Raw genomic sequence first — 27,141 nt, 5'->3', positions numbered from 1 at the left:
TTAATTACCCGGTCGAAAATGAGAACGCCCATGGATTGCACCACATCGTTCAACTGGAGGCGAATTACTTGGCTGAAAATGGGGTCAAATATTTCAGGATCAACGATGTTTCTTCTAAATGTAAACAACTTGCTGAAGTAACCTTGTGCGCTAATATACCTCAAACACCAATTAACACCAAGGACTGTGAAATAAATTTGGTCTTAAGAGAAGATAACCATGGTTGCCATATTCATACCTTGAAAATGGAAGGTAATCACCCTATTGGAATATCAGACAACAATTGGCTTCTCATTGTTACATCAGAGACATACATCCTTTCAAAGTGTCCCGGCCAAGCAATGGAAAGGTCAACTATAACAGCTTCGTGTCTTTTATCGATGACACCTGGTTGTTCCGTTTACTTGGAGGACGGCACTACAATTCGGGCCCAAAATAATAACACAAAAAATATTACCCTCAAAAGTGATTTATCACCCATACATGTAGACTGCTGTATTCATGATGTAGAAAAATTAAAAGAACTTCAACTAGAACCAGTTAAAATTTCACAATTTCATTTCGGAGATGCCGATGCTCTCAGAGATGAACTTCAAGAATTCAAGGATAGAACAGAAGAATTATACAATACACCTTTCAAACACATGAAGAGAAACTTCTGGAAATACGCCCTCAGTTTCTGTGCTACAATTTTATTAACTTGTTGTTGTTGTTACTTGTGTTGTCCAAAGTGCGTGCGACTAGTGAACCCGTTAAGACCTGTTGCGTTGGTGAATCAAACAATAACCATTTGTTGCGAGTCAAAAATTAAAAATCGAAAGAAAACAGACAATTTTTCCATTAATGAAATAGAAGATCAAAACCATGTGGAGTTATCACCCTTACGAAAGAAAACTGATTCTGTATATTTGTTGTTTTATCTACATTGTTTTTCTGATTTTTATAAATTAAATTGTTAATGTATAAAAATTAACTAACAGGGGAGAAAATTGTTATATCTATAGTTTGTACACAATGTCTGCTCTTATCGCAACCCTGACCTACTATAAAAGCTCCCGAATCTGTGTACTCTGGTAGATTCCTTCGGACCGAGTACGCAACGTCCGATTGGATTAGTATATCTACTGTATGTAGCTCTGTACCTAATTTCTAATTTTTCTATTAAAATAAAGGTTTATGTTGGTTTTATTAAAGTACTAAAGTTTTCTTTTTAAAAACTTAAAATTTAAATTTGAATATATAACACTGCTTAAGTAGCACTTAGAACTTTGACATGTGACCAAGTGGATATAGCAGAATCAATTTTTCAGTATTTTCACTTGTAATATTTATTTTGTCTAAAAGGTTTGTGAAAACGTTTGCTATTGAATTCAAAAGTTCTACAACCATTTTCAGTTTATCTGAATAATAGTGAAAACAGCTTCAAAATCCATTGCGTACCTAGTTTAGATGATCTAAGGTTATATAGGGACAGAAAGCGGGAAACAACTTTGTTTTATGCTACGGAATAGGTAGTATATTATCTATAATAAGAATTTGACAAAATTCCCTTTCAATTACTTCGTTTAATTGTTTTTGGTCTAAACATATACGCGATACCATAGCATTTACCTATTCAGAAGATCCCTCTACTTTTTAATTATTTTCATTTTTTACAATTCCTCGATGCTTTCTTTTAATTTGTCCTTTAAAGGTAAGGCAACCTATCTTACTGGTTGTATTTTTAATACACCCTATACCCGAGAATACCTCTCGGTATATTTGGTTAGTTCATAATCAGTATTACTTATGTTATGATTAACAGAATCAATTCTTTACTAGATTTAAATCACAACTGGTTTTGTTTCTTAATCTACTACATAGAATTCGATGGTATAGAATTTATCATTAAATTTACATGTGTAATTACTTTACCTCGTACATTTAACATTTGCCCTGCGTATGATTTCAATTTTACAAAGTCGAGTAATACCTAATGCTTTCTTGCTTAACCTGTTTTAGATTCTAAAAGTTAATAAATTAACTATAGAACCCCTGTCATTTTTGAATTTAATATTTATATTATTAATATTTAAGTGTGTGTGTCACTGGTTTGATAAATTATCGTTTTTTGTCTTATTGACGCTACCTACAAAGAGAAATTCGTCTTTGTTTTCTAACCCCTCTATTGTATTTATAATTTTCGGTTCACATGGTTTGGCTTGAGCATCCCGCCGCGGGACCTCCCTGAAGTTTCTTCAGCGCTTTGATTTTAACAACCGTTTTTGCGTTTTCAATTTTCTGGCATTCCTTCCTAGATTTATCCATTACATGACAGATTTCTATTACTTTCTCCAAGGACACCAGATTTTTCTGTAGCAGCTTTTCCCTTACTTGGCTGTTTGTAACACCACAATGATTTAATTAAATCATTCATAAGGTCACCCAAATTGCACGTCATACCCCTTTCTTTAACTTGTGTTATAAATTGTTCCATGATTTCACCTGGCTGTTGATGGAAAAATGCGTACCTCTGATAGTTTTTATTCTCTTTAAGGAGGAAATTCCTTAAAAACTTTTATAAATTTATTTTTATCTTCTTGAGGAATAGGGAAAGGTCTGTATACGCGAAATGTTTCTTCTCCTGTATATTAAAGTAGCTGTGCGCATTATCTGGATCATCCTTTTCTATTACTTCACTTGCTACCAATAAAAATTCCGTGTATGCATTTGCATTTTTATATGAAGGTTTAATTTCGTCCTTTACATTAAGTTTACTCCCTCCGCGCCTACTATGACGTTACGGTTTCAACTGTTAGCCATCTTTGACAGCTGTTCTAGTCAGTAAACTTCTAGCGCTGCGCTACTTCCTCCCAAAGCTCCGCTCCTTCTGCGGGTATTCTTACTCCTAAGACCCTCTTCACTTGTTGCTGCCTGATCATATGATGCACCCCTACTACTGCATCTCGCTATACCTCATCCATACACTTGAGCCGTTGCCCCTTTGGGTGGTGCTCTATTACTAATACTTAGACAGACCCCATTTCTCTGCTGCTGCTGTTATCTAATTTTGAATTTTCCGCCTTCTCCGCTACAGTTCGCGTTCTCCTGTGTATAGTTTACCCTTCTGCCATCATATCCCTTTGCTACCACCTCCGTTATTGTGTTACTATTATTTATTGTTTTTGGTTAAAAAAACAACGGATGGATCGATCCAAGGCAAAATATTTAATAGATACAATGTATAGGTGTGTTTTAAACAAAACTCGTAATATGGTCATCCATAAGAATAGGAACATTTCGTAAGTAGGCACATAGGTATTTTTTATTTAATTAGATATAAAAAGTAGTCGTCGATACAGAGGTATACACTACGCAGTCATTAACTGCGACAGAACATTCATCTATCATTTGATATCAGCTGAAACCAGTGAAAGGCCGAGCGCGTCTTATGTTTGCATATGTGTACGTACTTTTTATATATAAGGTGTCCCAGATATAATAATTAATATTTATACCACAGATTCCTACTGACTTTTGGAACATAAAATGTTATAACACTTTTGACTTTTGAAACAAAATAAAAAATTATAAAATTATAACAGTTTTGATGTCGGCCCTGCACAATCGCAAACTAATTACGATTGCCAGCTGATCGTAGAAAAAATCATCTTCAGTAGGTCGGAGTCAGCTGCTTTTTGGGGTGATGTTATTGTTTATGTTTTGAATTAGGTTACGGATCAGCCGAAGAAAGTGCACTCGCGTTAAGGTCCATTAGATGACTGAAACATATTAGAAAAACTACGTACCTATCACAATCGAAAATCCTATGATCGAAGTGGACCTAATGTAGCCCATGACGTCGAGTATTATGGTATTTTAAAGGAAAAGAAATTTTAACAACCACGAAATAGTTAGAAGCGGTGCACAAACAACCCTCACCACCCAGCGTTTGGTAAAGGTTTGTAACATAACGTACTAGTGTACGAAAACAAATGTATATGTTATGGTTGTAAAAGTTGAGACAAGATGCAGACCTATTTTGACCATTCGCATGTGTTAAACGTTAGTTTTGCCTGGCAGGGCTCATTAACCCCACGTGGGGTAATACAAGGATGTGTTCTGAAGGACCAAGCTAAATATTGATATACCTCGCGTAATTACACTGCTGGAAGTGACTCGAAAAAACACACATAATGTTGTAGTTTCTAACAGGTTGTTCAGTTCGCTTTGGATTGTTGTGGAATTTAGTTGTTTGTTAGTCTTAGTTTATTTATTTAGTGGTCATTTCATAAAAGACTATTAAGATAAGGACAATTAGCAGTGTGATAGTGCATTGTAGTCGGGTTCTTATTCAACCGTCAGTTGGTGGTGAGTTACATTACCAATGCTTATCGTATAATTCGAAATATTCTCGGTGTCCGGGCCAAAATTCGCAGCAACTTGGTACGTCGCTGTCAGTGTTGCATTGAAGCGAATGGCGGACAATTTAAACATTTTTTTTATAAAAGGTACGCATTTCTTTTTCACTTTTATCTTTTTTTTACAAGGTGGAAGTGCATTCGGCTTCTTCCCGGTAGGTAGGTTCTTGTTACATCCACACTAGATCAGCTGAGCGACGTTAGTCGCCTAGATCCAGGTCCGTAATGAAACAAATTGTACGTTCAAATTTACAAAGACGATTTGCGAGCTCAATTGTCATTGGATTGAAAAATTGTATAACACTTTTTTGTTGTATTTTGTGTCAGGAAGCCAAGTTTTTTTTTTTAATTATTATAAATGGGACACCCTGTATATGCATATGCCAGGTTCCACTAGAAAGGGCGGACATACATACAATTAATCCAATATCGGAAAAGCTCTTTCTAACACTCTCCCTTTGATAGGTGTTACTGCTAGTAGGAAAGCTTATTTAACTATGCCTGCTATTTTGTAGATGGATATATTCTTCTCAGGATTAGTCCTTAGCCATTTGTTCTAATTGGCATTTTGCTATCACACAGTACTCCTGTAAGAGTACGCCATTTACTCCACCCACAGGTTGTCCGATGAGCTATATCCGCTTCAATGGTTCCATCCGCCGAGATAACGGAACCCAAGTACTTGAATGTGTTTACTCTAGGTAGAGCTGCGCCATCTAGCCTGACGTCCGCGTGCGCTGAGTTATCCGGATCGAAGTTAAAGACCATGTATTCTGTCTTAGTTCTACTGATGCGCAGCCCATTTGAAGTGCCTCCTTCCATTGCTCTAAATTGTCTTGTACATCTTGAAGGTTATCGGATATTAGTGCTACGTCGTCGGCATATAAAAGGTTCCACGGAGTGGGTTTTTGTATTTTTGCGGTAAGAAAATCCATCACGATGTTGAATATCAAAGGGCTCATGGCGCTTCCTTGATGAACACCCACTCTAATATCGAAGCTGTCTGATAGCCCAGCTGCACTTCGCACATGTGTCTGAATATCTTTATACATGTCTGCAATTAGTTTTATGTATATTTCTGGTACATTTTTTGCTCTCAGTGCCTGCCATATTATGGACCTTGGTACACGGTCGAAGGCTTTTTCGAGATCGATAAAGACTATCCATATGTTTTGCTTATTAACTTGGGCTTTTTCGATGATAGTACGTACCGCATGGATTGCATCAGTAGTTCCTTTACCAGCCACAAATCCAAACTGATTTTCTGTCAGTGATATGCTTTAGAAGACGCTCACTTAAAACCCTCTCCCATATTTTGAGAGTATGTGAGGTGAGCTTTATACCTCTGAAGTTTCCACATTCACGTACATCTCCTTTGTTTTTGTAAAATGGTACTAGTGTGCTTTTCCGTCATGAGTCGGGCATGGTTTCGCTTGTAATGATGTTGAACAAACTAGTAAGCCACACTTCACCGTCCTGTTTAAGGAGCTTCCAAAGTTCCACCGGAATGTCGTCTGGTCCGGTAGCTTTACGGTTCTTCATTTTGGAAATTGCTTTTCTGACTTCTGCTACGGAAACTTCATTCACTGGTCCTTGCGTCTTCGGTTGTTCTGATTCCGGTTGGCGTGGAAATTCTTCATTCAGTAGACTGCTGTAGTATTCATACCACCTCTTACATATTTCTTTATCAGTTGTTAACAACGTACCTTCCTTATTCTTTATGTATTTTGTAGCAATGAAATCTTTATTATTTGTATGTCTTTGCTTTGCTATTTTGTATATTTCGTTGTCGGTTGCCTCTTCCAAGCGCTTATATAGATCTTGGGCAGCTCTTTCGTTCTCTGTTGCGATTGTTCTTTTATAGAATTTTTTAGCCTCATTGTATTTTTCTTTATCTTCGTCAGACTTAGTTTCTTGCCAGGTCTTAAATAGGCGTTTCTTTTCGTCTACGCTGTTTTTGGTGCGATTGTTCCACCAGCGAGTTTCTTTTAGATTATGAAGGGCTCCTTTGCTGATTCCTAGCACTTTCTTGGCTGTTTTAAGACAAAATTCTTCAAAGTTTGACCATACAGTCGAGGGGGTGTCGTCTTGAGGTACACTTTTACCGAAATAGTCAGCAATATCATTCCGTAGGCTGCATCCCTTTTGTGAGTGAAGCTCATGCCATTTAATTTTTGCAACTTTAGGTTTCTTAATATTTATAAATCTACGTAGTTTCAAAGCTGCTAAGAGTAGTCGATGCTGCGACGTTAGAGGTTCGCCAGGGATAACCTTGCAATCTTTAATCTGTCTTAGGTTTCGCTTATCAGCTAGTATGTAGTCTATTTGTGTTTTAGTGTTTCCACTTTTATATGTAATTAAATGTTCATCCTTCTTTTTGAAAAAAGTGTGAATTCTAAAATTGTTTCTCCTTCCCTATTTAATCTTCCGAATCCATAGCCACCGTGCTGCCCCTCGAAACCACCCACATCTACGCCTACGTGCCGGTTAAGATCCCCACATACAAGTGTGTGTTCGGTTTTGGGTATGGTCATTTGGTGAGCTTGAAGGTCTTCCCAAAATTCAAGTTTGTCTGCTTCCGGGCAGTTAACCTGTGGTGCGTAAACAGAAATGATATTAAGACATGGTTGATTTTCTAGGGCAAGTTTAACAGCTATTATTCGATCGCTGATCCTTTTTATATCTACTACATTTTGGCTGAGATAGTGGTCTAATATAACTCCTACTCCATTTCTGGTGTTTTCCTTTCCATAATATATGAGTTTATATCTCTTCCCTATTTGCCGTGATTTTGCACCTTTCCATTTTGTTTCTTGAACGCAACATATATTTATGCGACGTCTTTCGAGAATAGCGCTGAGTTCAGCACTGCGTCCTGTCATCGTTCCAATGTTCCAAGTGGCTATACGAACTTCGGACATTGGAGCGGTGGCCTGTAGTTTCTTTTCGTCGCTTGGGGGGTACGCCCTAATATCATTCGCAGTTCTATCTTCTCCGTCGCTTGAGGGGGACGCCCTAGCTTTAGTGCTCTCTCTTTTCTTGTTTTGCCTCATTCCAGTATAGATATTGCCACCTGGCCTCAAGGTCGTAGTCTTCCTGAAAGACTTGAGCGCCGCCGTTGACCCATGCGGGGTTCTTCCGCCGCCTACTCTAATGAACCCTCCGACCTGCGAGCCCATCACAGCCGAGGACCTCTGCTCCAAGTACGACGAAGGAGCTCCGTGGCTGGGTTTGATAGCGGAGTTTTCTCTCCGACCTGTTGGTCCGCGGGAGGTATTTTATTTCCCTCCTACCCTCCAACCGTTGGTTGGCGAGCTTTTCCCCATCCGCCACCTGGGGACGCGCTCTCTAGGGGTCAGGTTCCCCCGAGAGTAAAGACAGATTCACCCGTCTTATAGAATTTATCGAGAGGGAGGTATAAAGCAAGTTGCGAATTTCGTTGGCGTTACAAGGTTTTAATTTAGATACTGGGCACGCATCTGATATTAAGCAATCTAAAACGTATAAATTTAATGGAAATATTCCGAGCGCGATGGGTTTATTAATGACCAAAGGAAAAGACAACACCTGTATATTTTTAGACGGCAAAGATCCCGAGAGTGAGGGTTGCAACAAAGCTAAACGAATGAATTTATCAGGTAAACAAGAGTGTGTGAAGAGAACTCGTTCGTGTTTTAAGTGCCTTAAAATCGGGCATGGTTTCAATACTCGTCGACACCACGTAAAATGTTCGCGATGTGAACGAAGACACGTGAATTTGATGTGTCCAGATGAGAAACCAAGAGAACACAGGGATGAAATTGCGAGCACAGACATAAAGAGTTGAATTGTGTTGCGAGCATTTCTAATAAAAAAATGGCAAATCTAATTCTAAGTAAATGGTTATTAGATATTAAATTTAAAATTACTAAAATATTGTCAAGCAATTCTTTTGGCATATTGAATTTGTTTACTACATAACTAAGATTTGGGTTGGATTTAGACTGTTTGAGTTTAATATTTTCGTCGAATGCAGTGTTTTCTGTACCATAAAAACGTGATTTACCTACCTTCTTTAAATCGTATAGGGAATAAAATCTCGTATTTGTAGTTTTTGTAAGCGAATTTGGAGACTGTGTGTGTTTTTCATTTTGGTATAGTCTTTCATCTTTTAAAAATATGTCGTAACATATTAATTCAGGAAAATTTATTCCAAAGACGTTAATTTGGTGAGTGAGTGATACAACCGCATCTTTGTTGAAACTGCTCTTTTTATAAATAACTATAATCACATGACTTTAACTTGAGTAGTCACCTCACAAGGTGGGAACCAGTGTCTCCAATATTTAAAAGCCACGTATGACGATGGTAGATGACAATTTGAAAGTGTTCACTATAAAGGTGGGGTCGAAAATGTTTGTTTGGTTGTCCAAACTACCATGAGCAATTTTTCAATTGTGGAGTACCGTGTTTCCGCCGAATTTAGAGTTCTATTGGAAGGCAAATCTTTCTCAAGTGGACCTTATATTAAAATTACACCAATAACACTGAGTAGAACCGGTAGTTGAAATGAATTGTCTTTCAAATCATGGGTACCTACCGCAATATTGGTTACTTTTACATTTTGAAGATATTGGGACCATGCGAATTTATTTTCATTCTTCAATAATATTATGAGAAGTTTTGCGATTTTTGCGCAGTTTGAAATAACTTTACGGTAGGAGCCAGTAAAGTTTGAAGATGGTTTTACATCTCGTGGTTTTGGTACCGGAAAATATGCTATCGCTTCAATCATTCTAGAGTTTAGTTTAATTCGCATTATCATTTGAATACATTTTTTAAGGGATTGTTGTGATCTTCAAGTGAGTTGTCGAAAATAACAATGTTGTCCAAATAAAGAAAGCATTGTTTTGGGGAATGATCATAAATGATTGTATTCATAGCCCGTTAGAAGGTTGACGGGGCATTCATTAGACCAAAAGGCATTCAAAGAAATTCAAAATGTCCCACATTTGTAGAATAGGCGGTAAGAACAAGTATTGAAATGATTGATGCTTTGTTAGATAGGGTAGTGTATGTGTATTTCATATTATAAAATGAAAATGAACTGGAATAATTAGGATCGAAATGTTGATCATCTAAAATTTTTACAATTTTTCCTCATTTTTACGATTGTCAATTTGTCCTAGAATTATAATTTCTAAAAAAAAATTGTTGTGAAAATTAATAATTTTGAGAAATGCTCAAAAAAAACATGTCTGATTTTAGTGATGACAGCGTCACAATATAAGAACAAAAAGAATTTTGCGAACTTGTGCTACCATGACGATGATTCCGGAGAGTACTTCTAATTGTAAGAATTTACTCTTTTAGACTACAATTCATTGTTTCGTGTGTCTACATATTATGTTGAATATATCTTTGTATAAATTGTTTTAGTCATATGTTCGTTGTTTCAAATTCGAGAACATACTCAAAATTTGTATTAATTTTTTTTTATTACCTCATTCACATACGTGGTTTGTGATTTCATACAATAATATTGCAGGCGTACCTACATACGTTTGATGAAATGCTAATTTTAATTTAAGTAAATTTGTTGTAAATATTACATCATTCAACTTTTTGTGGTACAGAGTTATGCAGCGTTATCGTATTATTTGCCGATTATATTCTGCTTATTGCAAATAAACTATTTTTATATACTTGATGAAGACATAAATAAAAAATATTAATCTTTGCCTTGTTCCATGCTAGTCGGTTTAAATCGTTTTTTATTTTTAATGGCAAATGGCAACTTGCTAAATTTTTTGAAATACATATTTTTACAACATTCATCCATCGATTAAAAAATATATATAATTTCGTGACATCTTTGTTTACCATTTTTCTTTCAATTTTTTCGTTTATTTACATAGTCCCTTTTTAATACCTATATCCTTCCCGTTTTTATTTTCAATGACACTCCACATCGCCTTGTCACAGTTTTCAATAGTAAATTGAAATAATTGTAGGTTTTTTCTTTATTTACCCGCAATCAGCATATATTCACGAACGTCCACAAACGTATATATATTCCCGGCGCCAGCATGCTGTTCGCGCGAAAGTACTTTTGAATGTCTATATTGCGCCTGTTTCCTATTCAGCAGATAACCTACAATGTGTCAATTTCTGGGTCGAGCTTTAAAAACCTTTTTAAGGGTAAAACCATATACCTAATACTACTATAGTGCTAGTCCCCGTAAGTGGCAGCGATGTCGAGCAAGAGAGAGAGAGCAACTACATACTTCTTACTCGTTTATACTTGATGCGTTATGCGCAAGCGTTACGACTGTAGTGGGAGAAGCCCTCATCTCTCAAAGCTTATAATGTAGAGTAGACAAGTTTTCGTATGCGTGGTAACTTCTCGGACATGCGCACAACGTTCAAAGTGTAAATGAGGGAGACAGACATATATGTCTGCACCGTTGGTTCGGCATCTTTTTCTAAACCCCTACTAGCAATATAGGAGTACTAAGAGTATGGGTAAAACGCTTTTCTTCTTATGCAACCCACTTCACTTCCATGTTTAAAATCAAGGCGCCAAATTACGATGTATGTAGCGCCCTGCTGCAACCTTTAACCAAACTATTTGACAAGTGACAGACATTACACCCCATCCGTGATGAAGATAATTGAACTTAATTGTCCGGCAAATTAGCATAGAAAAACAGGAGTGTAACCCTTCACACATATGGGTTGCATAGTAAAGCAAAGAAGTCAACTTAAATGTGCAGGTTTTTCTTAACAGCAGTGTTCGCAATTATTGATATAATTTATAATATCTTTTTTCAGTTCGGCCAATTGAAATATTCTTTTATTCTATTTATTGCTTCATTTATAATTTTATGATCAGAGGCCAGAGGGTCATGGTGCATTAAAGTAATTGTTGGAATATTTCAATCTCCTGGAAATTTATAAGTTACGTTTACTTATATTTCCTGATCGTGGAGCTTATTCCTCAAATAATTTATAGTATAGTACTTTAATTTTCCGATAAAAAAATCTTTTTTAGAAAAGATTTTCAAATGTATCGCGTATTGTATTAAATGTACTGATTGTACAAGTTTTTGGCAAGGATTTTTTAAAAGATGTTTTTAATTCAATTGGTTCATTTTATTCAGGATTGCGTGTGTCAAATAAAATGAAATTTTAAAACTGCTGTTGGGCGAGTGAATTAAAACATCGGTAAGTCCCGTTAATATATAATTTATTAATAAACAAACACGAGAAAGATGACAGCGACCTAATACATAAAACAAATTCATTGAACCCTTTTCAATACTCCTCCTCAATCAAGTTACTCTAAATTCAATAAGTAAGGTAGAAAATTATTAACAAAATTACATTTCAAAGAAAAAAAAACTATTACCAAAGGAGGATTTAAAATTGCAGCGTCAACTTTTCTTTTTTCTAAACACCCACTCGCTTTCGATTGCTCTCATTCGAGGAGGTAGAGTGGTAAAGTTTCAGGTTGGTTTTGCTTCAGAGAGTCGAATGCTGATATAACTGTTGCATGCCACTCAGATGCGTCTTCTCACCCCTCGATGTAGATGTAGGTTTGTGGTTTTTCTGTTTTCTTCTTCCCATTGGGTGACTTGACAGAAGTTCTCTCGATTTTCACAGTTGTTTCCTCAGAATGTCACAATTTCTTGCTTCTTATCCTCCTCCTCATTCAGCATTTCCTGAGACTGCTTATAAAATTCCGCTGAATAAGTTGAAGTATTGTGAGCGTCGGAGACGTCTCTTCCAGAGTAAGCTTAATTATCTTTACTTAACAGCAGTCTGCAGCCCTTGGTGCACTACCCGAACAGGATTGATTAATCAAGTACGCCGAGAGGACAGCTTCCGTACAGATCCCAGCAACGTACAGGAGCTTTTTCGAGTAAGATACGATTCATCCTCTCGGCCACTCCGTTTTTTTTGCGCCGAATGTTGAATTTTGTCGTAGTCCTTGACAAATTGGCGATAATAGCTGTATAGTTCGAGAAAAGATGGCAAATGTTTAGTATCGACTCTCTCACTCTCTCTTCAACATTCAACCGAAGGATTTCATTTAGTTTCCATTATATTTTTATCTATAATTGTAATGGCATTTCTTTTATAATTTACTTAACCAAATATTAATAATTTCAATCTCTTAGTCCTTATTAGAGATGTTTAAAAGATTTTTATTTTATCTTTAGCATCAAAATGTTTGACAAATTCTTCGAAAAGCTTCAAACTGTTTCCTTGCGGCTCCCTTGTCAATAAGTATTGCAGCGAGCACGAGTGTCTTTGTGTGCAATCGGAACGAAGCAGTTAAACAGTTCAAAGAAAAAAACTATCCGGATGTTTCCAGAAGGTTCCAGAAAGTAAACAACAGAGTATTTAATGGAAGAGACGATCGCCGAGAGAAGAAGAAATAAATTGACCGTTGCATAAGTGAATCCAGAAATAAATTGACAGTGATAGCAGTGAAATAAATAGCGCAGTAAATAGTGATATATCAACAGTAGTGTAAATAAATAATTCATAACCTAAGTTTACTAATAATTTAATAGTGTTTTTAAGTTCTTTAATAATCAGGGTAAGTAAATAGTTTTATTGTCGTTATCAGTCTAAGAAGTTAATTTTGTTAAACCCACGAACATTACAACTGGTGTCAGGTGTGGGGTTGAGTAAAAGACATTACAATGACAAAGAAGTTGTACGAATTGTAAGTAGCTGAGTTAAGAAGAGAATTGGAAGAAGGGGATGAAGCGACAAGTGGTAACACAGCGGAACTACAGTGGCGGCTCGTGGAGGCGTTAAAAAAGGATGGCCATGATCTTGAAACTTTCCTTTTCGAAGACGAATTGTCGCAAATGACGAAAAGTTTGGAAAGCAAATTAGAAGAAAACACTAAAAGTTTGGAAAATAAATTGGATGAAAAAAGTAAATGTTTGAAAATAAATTGGAAGAAAATAGTAAAAGTTTAGAAAATAAATTGGAAGAAAATAGTAAAAGTTTAGAAAATAAATTGGAAGAAAATAGTAAAAGTTTGAAACGTGAATTGGAGAATAAATGGGAACAAAAGAATATTCACGAAACAGAAGAGAAGATAAAAGTGCTGGAAGAATTGATTCTTAATGGAAATATAAAACCAATCGAAGGGGATGTTGGCGCATCTAGTACACTTAACGAAGCCAACCAAATAAGGCAAGGAAGCGGTATAGAGTCAAGAACACGACTAAAACCACCAACGTTTGACGGAAAGTCCTCATGGACCACACACCACAAGCAATTCGAGGTGGCTGCTAAGGCGAATAACTGGGCGCTTGAAGAAAAAGCCACTGCGTTGACCGTTGCGCTTCGTGGAGATGCATGTGACATTTTGAACAGCCTTTCCCCGGAAGAATTGGCGGATTATGAATAGTTAGTAAAACGGTTAGAGTTGCGATACGGCGAGGCTCATTTAACAGCGATGTATCTTATCCAACTGAAAACCCGTCAGCAGAAACCAACGGAATCCCTACAAGAATTCGAAGCCGATATTGCGAGACTGTCTCGACAGGCTTATCCTAATACTCCAGAAGAATTGATGGAGGCATTTACTGATGCACTTCGGGACAGTGACACTCAACAACGAATACGCCTTGGCCGACCTAAAACGCTAGCTGATGCATTGGTTCGTACATTGGAGTACGAAACTGTTAAACGGGCCTATAGCAAACAGGGAAGGGTTCGGCAACTGTGTGAAGAAACGGATTCGAATTTCTGCGAACTAGGTCATACGAGGAGGCAGTGTAGGAAAAGTACTCCGTCCCCGAGTACTCTACGTCAACAGCAGGTAAATTATGTTGAAATAAGTGGAGTAATTGACAGAGATTGTAGGAATCTAACCAGTGAGCAGAAATGCGAAGTGCAACATTTACTTTGTCAGAATGCCGACGTCTTTGAGACTGACAAGAATGTTAGGGAAAGGACCAATATCGTAAAACACAAGATCAATACCGGTAATGCGCAGTCTATTCGTCAAAAACCTAGGACGATTGCCCCTGGCCAAGAAGGAAGAAGCGGAGCGAATAATTCATGAAATGTAAGAGACTGGCATAATTGAGCCATCCTCAAGTTCATGGACATCACCGGTAGTATTGGTAAAGAAGAAAGATGGGACAGTTTTTATGTGGATTACCGACAACTCAACGATGTAACCAAGAAGGACAGTTATCCACTACCACGGATTGATGACATCTTGTATATGCTTTCTGGCTCGAAAATGTTTTCCACGCTCGATTTGAAGAGCGGATGCTGCTCGATCGGCACGGGCCTATGGCAGTTTACAATTATGCCTTTCGGGTTATGCAATGGCCCGGGGACGTTCGAAAGGTTGATGGAGAAAATCTTGAGTAATCAAATTGGAAAGACCTGCTTGGTATACTTGGATGACATCATAGTGATTGGAAGCACCTTTAATGAACACCTGTTGAATTTGCAAGCGGTTACATGAGGCTAATTTGAAACTCAGTCCAAAAAATGCCACCTTTTTCACGAAGAAGTTTCCTACTTGAGACATGTTGTATCAGCGAAGGGCGTGGCCGTGGATCCAGAGAAGATAAAGGCCGTGAAGTAATGGCTAGTGCCTGAAAATGTCCTCTACATAAGAAGCTTCTTGGGATTGTGCACGTATTATGGTTGCTATGTTTACGGATTCGCTAATATCGCGAAACCTTTGACACATTTAACCGAAAGTGACCGCAAATTTCATTGGAATTCGGATTGTCAAACGGCATTTGAGACTTTGAAGCAAGCTTTAATCACAGCCCCCGTATTGGTATATCCTCGGCCCAATGGAATGTTCATTTTTGACACCCACGCCAGCAGTGTGGGAATGGGAGCCGTTAATTTAGTTAAACCCACGAACATTACAGTATTTTAAGTAACATATCTATTACTTTTATTTTTATATAGGGTAAGTATCAATTATAGTTTTAATTTTATTTGTTAAAAAAGAAATTCATTAAATGGACTGGAATTTTTGGGGAATCGTTTTTTGGATCAGCAGTCCCCATTGTGCTTATGAGGTTAAAAATTTTTCGGATTGTTCTATCTCATCGTCATTTTAAATAATTTCAGTGTTTTATGGGATAACTTTTTGTTAGGAGAGTCAGAAAAACTGCACTTTGGTTTTGGTAAAGCGAATGTTGAATTCGTATTAGGTGTGTTTTCTATCGACGAAGATGGTTTAATAAATTCTGGCTTTGTTTTCTCTATGTAGGTATGATTTTACTTTATTTGAAATTTTAACTTTTATAATCGACAAATTTTTGATACTTCTCTCGTTCTTTTAATTGTTTGTTAGATTTATTAGTTTCATCCGCTTACATTAGAAACATACTCATCAATAATCCCAACTATAAAGAATAAAGGAAAATAAAAAAAAAGAAATTAAAAAGTAAACGACCTTGTCAAAACGATGGTTAAAATAAGTAGAAGTTGCACCTTCATGTGTCCAAGTAGAAAGCGTACAGACAGTGTCAGTTTTTGATGATTTCTTTAATCGCTGTCTCAGAACGAAATCCAATGAATAACACTGGCGAAAAAAACAATGAAACGTCTTACACTCCCCTTAGGCTTCCAACAGATAAAAGAATGTTCCTTTTTACACAAGATTAAGATTTTACATGATTTTTGCATTTACGCGAAAATCAGTTTTTATTTCTCATGGTTTTGTTATACGACGGAAAAATCAATCCTACCGACTGCGTCAATTCTGTTGCGGTGTATTTTTTAGTAGAACAGTTTTTATAAAAAACAGTTTTATATTAAATGCACAGAATGAATTTGTTACCCCCCTTCAACTTCTTAAGTAGTGATCTTCTGAAAATTGGAAATAGTGGTTTGTGTATGTTGAGTGTCAACGTTTTGTATCTATTGTTTTGTTATAGATTTTAGTTGAAATTTTGTAATTGGGATATTTAAAATAAGTTACTTTTACTTTATGACTATCTTATTTTGTTTACTTTACAAACAATTAATTTATTAGAGGTTTATAAGGTGTTTCTTAGGTACCTNTTGAGAAAAAACCAAAAAAACCCCAGTTAGTAATAAATTTTTGAGAATCATCAAACCGACATATTTTATCGTTGCTACCTCTGTTATCTGCCACAATCAAAGTTTCTTACAAGAAGTTGTTGGGCGTCTCATCAAAATGAAGCTACTGATGGAAAATTAGCTTGATAGTAGGGGAAAGTGGTCACCATTCGTACGCGAGGCACATTCGTACAGTTAGTATAACAGAAAAACTAAACGGCACACAAACACGTCTTTGCCTGTGTGCATAGACATACCAGCCGCCATGTTGCTAGCGGAGTGTCATGGCCGTCGCCGCACGGTGTATCGGCTGACAAGACGTAACGTGTTTTCGGGCGCAGTCAGTAATTTTTTTTCCTAAGTTTAATTCGCAATTATAAGTAGAATTGTTATGTTTTTGACAAAATGGTGATGATTAACTAATGTTAACATTGTTTATTTTGTGCTTTAATGGTCATATTACTCAAACTAAATTAGAATTTGTATAAAGTGGTATTTTAATTTTGTGGGTGTGCAGTGGAGTGCATTCGGACAGCCAAACAGGGGGCACATTCGTACATTCAAAAGAAAAAGAAAGCTAAGGAAATAGAGTGATGAAGATTCAGAGGATCCTGAAAGATCGCAATTTAGCTTGCGGGAGAGTTCAACATCTCCAATCGATTTCGAAATGGACGAAGAGACTGATGATCGATTATAAGAAATAGATATTTGTAAAACAATAATTTTCCGTTTTCCCAAATTTTTAGTTGTACTATCATTATTAGCAGTAATATTATTTTATAACATATCTTATTCGTATATCGGTGTTATTAATTGAATTATGACCTTTATTATGAAGATAAGTGGCCGGGCAGCCACGGATAGAGTTTGTCTTATTTGAGGCAGTATTGGTTTGACCAGGTCTGTCTACGGAACTGTTTTGCATATGCGGTATTCAAACACTTCTGTTTAGCACCTGTGTGGTGCGATAGTGTTGTTTTACCTGTGTGGTAATTTATGCATCTGTGTAAAGTCCCCGGCGTGCAAATCCCGTCCTCTTTGAGGGTGTGGTTCCTCCGGAGAAAGACATGTAGGTGAGGGGCCCTACATGCGCCCGGTTACATGATTTGGTGTTCTCTCACTAGCAGCTTCGATGGTGGATAGCGCTCCAGCGTAAGAATCTGGGATGCAACGCACAATTACATTTAGTTAACGAATATTTAATATTTTATAAATATAATTTTTATATGTGATAAGTCACTGGTTCTTAATTTAGTTATTAATTAAATTTATAAAGGTACAAGCTCTATGAGCTTATTGTTCCTTTCGCCATTAGTGTCTCCTCGCCTCAACTAAGCAAGCCTCCACCGCATCATTCATAAATAAACTGTAAATAATTAGAATTCGAGAATTAATCCCAGTATCATTTTCATTCGAATGCTAATAAGTGAGTATCGAAATCATCCGAGTATTTATATCACTAAAGCCTATGCCATATATCCCATATTACATAATAAAGCGTTATACTTCGCTGTAAGTGCATGTATATATATGTAATTTATAACGGTTATTTTTTTCCATTATGTATCCTAAATAACTGTAATTTTTCACCTTTTGTACTATTTTTCCTTTCCAACTTACGTATATCCTTCTTTTCTTTTCCCTTTCTACCTCTAGTCACCTTAAATTCTATGAACTTCCTGTTGTTAATATTCACCTGTGGTCTCTTCCTTCCCAAATGTCTTTCGAAAGCTAGCATCATCTTTCAAAATCCCATGGTTTTGTAGACGTTAGGGTAAAGTTAGGGTAAAATCATCCGCAAAAGATACTATCCAGATTTTTTTCTTCCCTGAACTATTCCCCCTTCCTTTTTTATCTCCTTCTCTAAATCGCCAGTAACTTAGCATACTACATGCAATCTCAAAATTGCTCAACAATAATATGCCAAGTGTCGAAAAACCGTTGCATAAACTCTGCGCCATTTGGTAAAGAATTCCGGTTGAAAATAGGTCTTATGACTTTTGAATGCAGTTTAATATTTCTATAACTTTAACTTTGTGGATTAATATTATTTTTCTTAACTAAGTTTTTCTTGTTTGATAGTAACTATGATTTTGTGGTTGTCGGAGGTGGAATTGTTGGAGTGGCAGCCGCACGGCAAATTTTACTTAAGAATCCTAAACTTAAAATTGCCGTTCTGGAAAAAGAAAACAAGTTAGCACAGCATCAAACAGGCCACAATAGTGGAGTTATTCATGCTGGCATTTATTACAAACCTGGCTCATTAAAAGCAAAGTTATGTGTTGAAGGGTTACATTTGTCTTATAAATATTGTGAAGAGAATAAAATTCCATTCAAAAAAGTTGGAAAGTTAATTGTAGCAACTAACAATATAGAAGTAGAAAGGCTTCTTGATTTGCAAGACAGAGGATTGAAAAACAATGTTCCGGGACTAGAACTATTAGAAAAAGATAGAATAAAAGAAGTTGAACCTAGCTGTGAAGGAGTCAAGGCCCTGTGGTCACCTGAAACTGGTATTGTTGATTGGGCTCTTGTAACTGAATTTTATGGAAAGGACGTAATGAAAATGAATGGCGATATAATATTAAAATTTAAGGTAAGTTTTTTCATTTGTTTTAATCTTTTAGAAAAGTCTAAAGGCTGTATAATTAATTATTCATTTATTCAATCTTTCACAAAAGTCTAAAGTCAATATAAAACATTTGTAATAACTCTTAATTGGTATAATGAAATTCTCGACAGTTGCACAATTATTTAACACTATACTCCGAAAGTTTATTTCACGATACACTCACATACAACTAATGGCACGCCGATTAGCAGGCAAACCTTGGTAGTCTAGTTCACAAGTTCAAAATAATGTTAATTTCTTATACCGATCGTAAAACTATAAGCGAGGGCTCCTTGTATGACAGTACGAAGTGGTGCTTAGAAAAAAGTTTTAAATTAGTACATAAACAATAGTAAAAGTATTACAAACGAATACAAACGAAATATTAACGAAACTAAAAATTTAAAACAAACCGTTAAAGATGTTTTTTACCGATTTTTCATTAATGAGCCCAATGTTTATTAACAATTTATTTATTTTAGTTCTAATACATTATTTAAAGTCGGATAATTAATAAATAAGTTACTAATATTATTTATTAAAATTAAATTAGTTACTAAAATATACTCAAACTGCCTGCTCTGGTCCGTTGTTGTTCTGAGTGGGGTAGCAAACCAAGCGATCGTGTTTTCATACAGGACAAGAGCTACACTTGTGGCTTCCTGATTAAGTAACGAGACAGTTTCCAGCCATCTTGTGTAGCGGTCTATCACTGTAAGGTAATATTGATGCCCTCCTGACGGTGGCATAATGATGATATCAAGATGGATATGTTCAAACATTTCCGATGGTAATGAGAATGTTTCCGTTTTCCCAGTTTAACAGTTGCGTTCGCTCCTAGATGCGATAAACGATGAACCGAGTTAAATGCAATTTTGCTTAATTTTAGAGGAATGAATGGACGAACGGTAGCAGTTGAAACGTCGGAAAAAAATCAACGTATCCGTTTCAGGAATTTGATTACGTTTCACGGAGTATCGGTCGACACGCGTTAGCGCATTCAGGGCACGATAATCACCACACGGGCGCCACTCGGCGTCGCCCGATGTATAACCGGGATAGCTGCGCGGGTTTACGCATTTCCTAGCGTTTGACGCCAAACCGATCGCGAAGTCGAAGAAAGCGAAATTGAGGGTGAAGGTCTACGGGAACGACGGGGCTGCACTGTTAAGCTTAATATTTCTTGCAGCGCCGATATCTTCTTCTCCAGGAGACCAAAGCGGTTGTTAATGGCAGATTCGATAGGTGCCATAAGCTTCTATAGAGGAAACGGCAATTTCGGCTCTTATCCAACGTGAGGTCTTTATGTCCCACTACTAGAATCGCTTGGACATATTTTGACAAACGACTTACCTAAAGTGTTTGAAGTACATCTTCGGGAACTCATTTTCAGCGAGATTCCGTAGGTGCCGTAAAAATTGCGTAAGTTTTCGGTCACCCAAGGGTTCATCATCTAGTAGTCTTCGCGTGTTGTGTTCGCGCGACAAACCCATTGGTTTAATTAATTCGGTTTTTAAAATTTCATACGATAATTCGTTTGGCGGTTTTAGTATAATGTCGTACACTTCTACTGCGTAGTTTTGGTCCAAACCACTCACCAGAAACTCGAATGAAGCAGCGAAACTACTTTAAAGTATCGAAAACCATAGTTCCGGATCTGCTGGTATAAATTGTGGCACTTTAACCGTTACACGATCGATGGAAGTGTCTGTCTGTGCGGTATCACTATGTCCAGTAGCCATGGTTAATTGTAGTTGCTCTAATTATTTTGTACACTTAAACACTATAAAAGTTGTTAAACTAACGGACGTTCCGAAAAAAAACTTACTTGCGTTTTCCGGTCGGGTTCACCAATTTGTGGGTGATAACGAACGATAAAGAAAACTCTTCATTGAAGAGAAAGATAGAGAATTTATTTACAGAATTGAAGATGAGTAAAAACGAAAAGAGAAATGTCTGTAGATTTTAATATAAGGAATGGCTTAGATAGACTGGTTTTTGAGGGTGCAAGAATTATGTAGCGAAGTGAAAAGTGAATTTGCACATGTGTTCAGCAGTATAGCTCTTGAACCAAGGAACCGTCAACTTTCGTTTCCAGAAATTTGTGTCGATCGGTTTTTGTTAGTATGAAATAGGATATTTTATGTGGGATAGGTAAGCTCGAAAGGCAGGAAGTCAGATACAGAAAAGAAACTGTTAATATGCTATTAGTAGAAAGACAGTTTGTTGGAATATTTACAAGTTGAAGAAATACAGAATTTATATATACATAGTATTACATATTATTTACAATGGTTATACATGTACAAAACAATTAAAATAATTAAATACATAGTAAAATAGACGAGGGTCGCCACAGTAATAAAACACTAGACATTTCCGTATCACCCATTTTTATTGCTTCTCTAGTATATTGTTGGATGACTTGATTACCAACAATAATTAGATGTCCTTGACGGTGTTACGTCTGACACCAGGGCAATTTTATTGAGACTCTGGACTCTTATTGGAATGTGTAGCGTAGTTACTCTTGATGATTAATCATAGGTTGCAAGATTCGCATTTCCACTTAAAGGGAAAATGGATCTTTAGTGTCGATCGATTAATGAATTGTCTCACCTCGATAGTAAGCACTTAATCCTAATGGGTTTCACTTTCACACAATTATTATTTGAGAATATCTGTTCACTGACTAATGATCGTAGTCACCTCGAAATGAACTATTAACGCTTTCAACTAACGAATATCTAACATTTAACTAATTAAATCGCCTTGTACTACGATTATTGAGTATCAACTTACAATCTTAACATTCAGCTAAGAACAGAAAATAGGCTGACCTTTACTGAAAAACTTTTAAACTTTTGGATGTTTAATTCCCACCAGTCACTGATGCAGGTAGGGTGGAAGGCCCTCATCAGCCTCCTTTCAGGAATCGTGAAAATGTATGGATGGTGGTTCGGGTGGGAAAGACGAAGCGGACGACATAAAGACAGAAGAGAGAGAATAAAAGATTATATGTGGAATATTACTGTCCCAGCATTTACCTAAGTGATCCAAGGAAGCAACAGAAAAACTTGGACCGAGGCAGACAGTCCGGAATAGAACCAGCATCCTCCCAAATGCTGAAAAATAGTCTAAACCTCTAGGCCATGACTCTCGGTACTTTTACTGAGCGATCATCCCCTTTTTTATACAAACTCTCATCTATACAATAATGGGGGGTGGCAATTAGTATGAAAGGGTTGATTTATCCCAACATATTTCATAGATTTTAATCATACAACAATAGGTTACATAATTTGCTATTTCTTCTTTGATGGCAAATATTCGTGTTGTTCATTTTACGTTTCCTGGAATTCCTTTGTTTTTGCACTTTCTCTATGAACTTTCCAAACTGCTTTAATGACACTTGAAAGGCTTCGTCGTCCAGTTCATTCATTAAAGTTATTAGTATATTTAATTATATTTCGCGGTCTTGATGCATTTCACTGTTCTTATTCTTCCGATTTACATTTTGTGGCATGTTGTAATTGTGGAGTCGTGTTCTTGTAATAACTTGGTGATATCTCCTGAAACAAAGTTATTGTATTTAACGTTGTTATAGATATATACCAAATACACATGCTTACATATGGTACCTTTTACTGAATACTGTTGACATTCACACTTACATACATACATGACTACAAATTTGGTAATCCTACAGAATTCTTGACAGCGATGTATACGTTCGATTGTTTTTATTTTTGCACTAAATTATCGTAATATTAAAATTACTGTGTAATCCATATTTGAGTGTAGTCACTTCAGTATGGTCGAACGTTTGAATAATACAGGCAGGCGCGGCAGATAATATGGGTGCGGTGGGTAGTTGTAACCATAAAAAAAATTCCGAGTGGGTATTTTACATACCCAGAATTTTAGGTCATTTTATAATTACGTACATGAATCATGAATATTATTGAATTTTTATGCCCTATATGGGCAGTTGGTATAGGAAAGACTGCTCTGTCATTACAGTGCCTATATTTTCTCTTTCCTCGGTGATACCTTGTATATGCAGCGCATGCTTGAGAAAAATCTTTAAATTATAACAGCAGTAGGCAACTAAGCACACAAAAGATACGGGGGCTCGAAGGATAAAGAACACGAGATACTTTAGCTGTTTCACTTTGTCGAAACAGCTTCCACTTATAGACACTGATGATGTAGGAGTATGACAGATAATCGACAAATTTTTGATACTTCTCTCGTTCTTTTAATTGTTTGTTAGATTTATTAGTTTCATCCGCTTACATTAGAAACATACTCATCAATANATGCTTGAGAAAAATCTTTAAATTATAACAGCAGTAGGCAACTAAGCACACAAAAGATACGGGGGCTCGAAGGATAAAGAACACGAGATACTTTAGCTGTTTCACTTTGTCGAAACAGCTTCCACTTATAGACACTGATGATGTAGGAGTATGACAGATACGGTTTGTATGCGTATTATATTTATTTTTTTTTAAATATTTTATGTATAAGTATTTCTTTTAAATTAGCCGTTTATAATTAATTTACAATTTTACCTTTATACTTATTATTTGATATAGTTTATCCAAACAAATTAGTGTGCACTTTGTTTCTGTTTTTTTGGTTTCTTAATAAAGTGAGCCTTAATGCGGTTGCCTTTAAGACTAACGAAGCGTCCCTCAAAAACAACAATCAACTTTGTAGAGTTCTAACTTTAACACCCTTACTCGGTTCTCAACTGATCCTGATGTAATGTATGTATGTTATATGCTCAAATTAAGGAAAAGTCTTGTTAAAAAAAAAATATTGAGCAAAGCTACAATACACACACGGTGTAAGACCTAGTCTACAGCTAGAGTGAAGCATGTTTATTATAACAAAGTTTATGTATGGTAAAATAAGCAAGGCTAAGCAAAATGTCTTATTATTATGTTTTATCCCTATATTACGTATTTAACATGTATATATTGGAAATTTCAAATAAATAAAAGAGTGAACAATATCAGTTATAAATAACTATCGTATTTGGTAATTTTGAAAAAATGTAAATAGTGTAGGAAATGAAAACTTTTTTAATAAACATTAAAAATTAATGTGAAATCAACTGAATTTCATCCCACCACTACAGATTACCTCAAGTTTATGAGGAAAAGCTTGTTGATGCTGTCACAGCCTCCTCGGAAATCGACCCGGACCCTTGACTTTTCCTCATTAACTTGAAGGAATCTATGGTGCGAAGAAAGTAAGTTGATTTCACATTAATGTTTGATGATTATTAAAATATTGATCGCTACTAAAAATTAAAAAATTTCTTAAGTTTAATTAATTTATCCCTTAATGTATTAAAAAATTGCTTCAAATAGCCAAATTAAATGTTGGTGAAAAGATTTAGATAATGTATGTCTAACACCTAATGTATTTTGTGATGAAAGATTTTGTTAATAAATTTAAATTAAATTAAACAAAACAAATTAAAATGTTTCAAAATTCAATTGTATTTAAAAATATCTACCAATTATTTCTCACTACTAGTCGAGTTGCTATGTAACGAACCTATCCTGGTATGTTTGTGTGTTTAAAGAAGTTTCACTTCAGTAGCGTGTTGTATAATTACACGTTCTATTTTTTTTTATAACTGTGTTAATATTAGTTAAATTGTACATTGAATAATCGGTAGTGTCTGCTCATAAGTAAACTGTTGGTCACTTTAGTACTGTACCCTAGGCGTTCATTTGAAAGTACTAACACGGTTTATGTTTCTTTGATCTGCAGTCAAATTGTTCCAACCTCTACTTATTCGAGTCACAACAGCGTTAAGTGTGTAAATATTTTCAGGTAATCAAACACCTTCTCTCACTATTACTACTTTTATTTAATTATTGTCTTTCTAATTGACATTACTTTTATTAATTCGCCATAATTTCAACACTATATTGCACATTTCGTCATTTTTTTTACTTCTATTTATACAGGGTGTCCCATTTATAATAATTAAAAAAAAAACATGACTTCCTGACACAAACTACAAAAAAAAAGTGTTACACAATTTTTCAATCCAGTGACAATTGAGCTCGCAAACCGGCTTTGTAAATTTGAACATATAATTTGTTTCATTACGGGCCTGGATCTAGGCGACTAACTTCGCTCAGCTGATCTAGTGTGGATGTAACAAGTACCTACCGCGAATGCACTTCCACCTTGTAAAAAAAAGTAAAAGTGAAAAAGAAAAGCGTACCTTTTATAAAAAATGTTGAAATTGTCCGCCATTCGCTTCAATACAACACTGACAGCGGCGTACCCAGTTGCTGCGAATTTTGGCCCAGATACCAGGATACCAGATACAGAATTATAAGTGACTAAAAAAAAAGTATTTATAATTTTTCTGATATTTACAATTTTTGTTTGCACAATAGTCTTATTATTGACTCTCGTTATTGACGACTGCGTGGTTTGTTGATATTGTCAGCAAGTGATATTGTTTTAATGGTATCAAAGAAGTTTACATTGGCTTTAAAAAACTTAAAATCGGATGAACATAAACAACTACGATTAACTTTCTAGATATATTTTTAAATTTGCAATATGTGGTAACAAAAATGTTTAAAAACCTATACAAAGTGGTGTTCACTTATCAACCCAAACAATTCTCGATATACAAAAGTTTTTTTTTGACAGAAGAAATTTGTATTTTTGTTAACTAAATGATTCACACAGGATTGTTTAGAAATTGTACATTCTCGGCTCAGATCTGTTCAAGTAATACCGAATACTCTTCGGTTTAAACAAACTTTAAAACTGATTACAATTTCTCAATACCTCAGAAACGTTTCGTCATCCAATTATTTGGAATACTATAGAGAATTTTTATTAGATTTTGGCGATGTATAATATTGCAGGTTACATTTTATCAAGAATCAAAAATAATGTCAAAAGGTAATTGTGACATTTTTTTAATTCATAGGGAAGTAAAAACTGAAATAAAGAATTGTTTACAAAATTAGTGACTTTAAAAAAGGAACTGCTTATTTTATGCGAATGCAGAAATAGGTGACAACAGCAACACCGACGACACGTAGGGGAAAGTGGTCACCATTCGTACGCGAGGCACATTCGTACAGTTAGTATAACAGAAAAATTAAACGGCACACAAAGACGCCTTTGCATGTGTGCATAGACATACCAGCCGCCATGTTGCTAGCAGTGTCATGCCGGTCGCAGCACGGTGTATCGGCTGACAAGACGTAACGTGTTTTCGGGCGCGGTCAGTTTAATTCGCAATTATAAGTAGAATTGTTATATTTTTGACAAAATGGTGACGATTAAGTAATGTTAACATTGTTTATTTTGAGCTTTAATGGTCATATTACTCAAACTAAATTAGAATTTGTATAAAGTGGTATTTTAATTTTGTGGGTGTGCAGTGGGGTACATTCGGACAGCCAAACAGGGGTCACTTTCGTACATTCAAAAGAAAAAGAAAGCTAAGGAAATAGAGTGATGAAGATTCAGAGGATCCTGAAAGATCGCAATTTAGCTTGCGGGAGAGTTCAACATCTCCAATCGATTTCGAAATGGACGAAGAGACTGATGATCGTAGCATCAATGATAATTTAGATGTGACACCAGAGAAAATCAAAGATAATCGTTTTGTTTTGGTAAAGTTCGGAAGAAACCGGGATCATCATGGTTATTCTTTTTCCCTGATATAGAAGACATACGCACTCTGTATATCAGCGATGTCGCCATGATCCTCCCTGATCCACAACCACGAGCGGGCTGTACAGCTAGAATGGCTAGACTTTTTACTTTTGCAGTTAATTTAAATAATTATAATGTGCAATAACTTCCAAAGTAACAACCAAATGTATGATTACCTACTTTAAGTTTAAATTGTCAAAGACTGTACAACAACCTCATAGAAAATGATTGTAAAGATCTCATTTAGACTGATTGTAAAGCTTAGAATTATCAAAAAGTAAACTAAGGATGAACGATTGATTTTTTGTTATTTTTCTAAAGAAAGATTTATCGACTATG

At 35.9% G+C, this 27,141-nt stretch overlaps 1 protein-coding gene across 1 annotated transcript in view; it reads left to right on the top strand.

Annotated features, from left to right (window-relative positions):
* The window catches only part of LOC108738437 (L-2-hydroxyglutarate dehydrogenase, mitochondrial), a 141,045-nt gene that overhangs the window by 98,743 nt on the left and 15,161 nt on the right, over positions 1-27,141 (top strand). Inside the window, exon 2 of the mRNA XM_018471842.2 lies at positions 18,555-19,068. Within this exon, the coding sequence (XP_018327344.1) occupies positions 18,555-19,068 (514 nt within the window). The remainder of the gene's footprint in view (positions 1-18,554; positions 19,069-27,141) is intronic.

Source organism: Agrilus planipennis, unplaced genomic scaffold (assembly GCF_000699045.2).
Source record: "Agrilus planipennis isolate EAB-ADULT unplaced genomic scaffold, Apla_2.0 scaffold211, whole genome shotgun sequence".
NCBI lineage: Eukaryota > Metazoa > Arthropoda > Insecta > Coleoptera > Buprestidae > Agrilus > Agrilus planipennis.
This window is presented reverse-complemented; position numbering and strand designations above follow the sequence as displayed.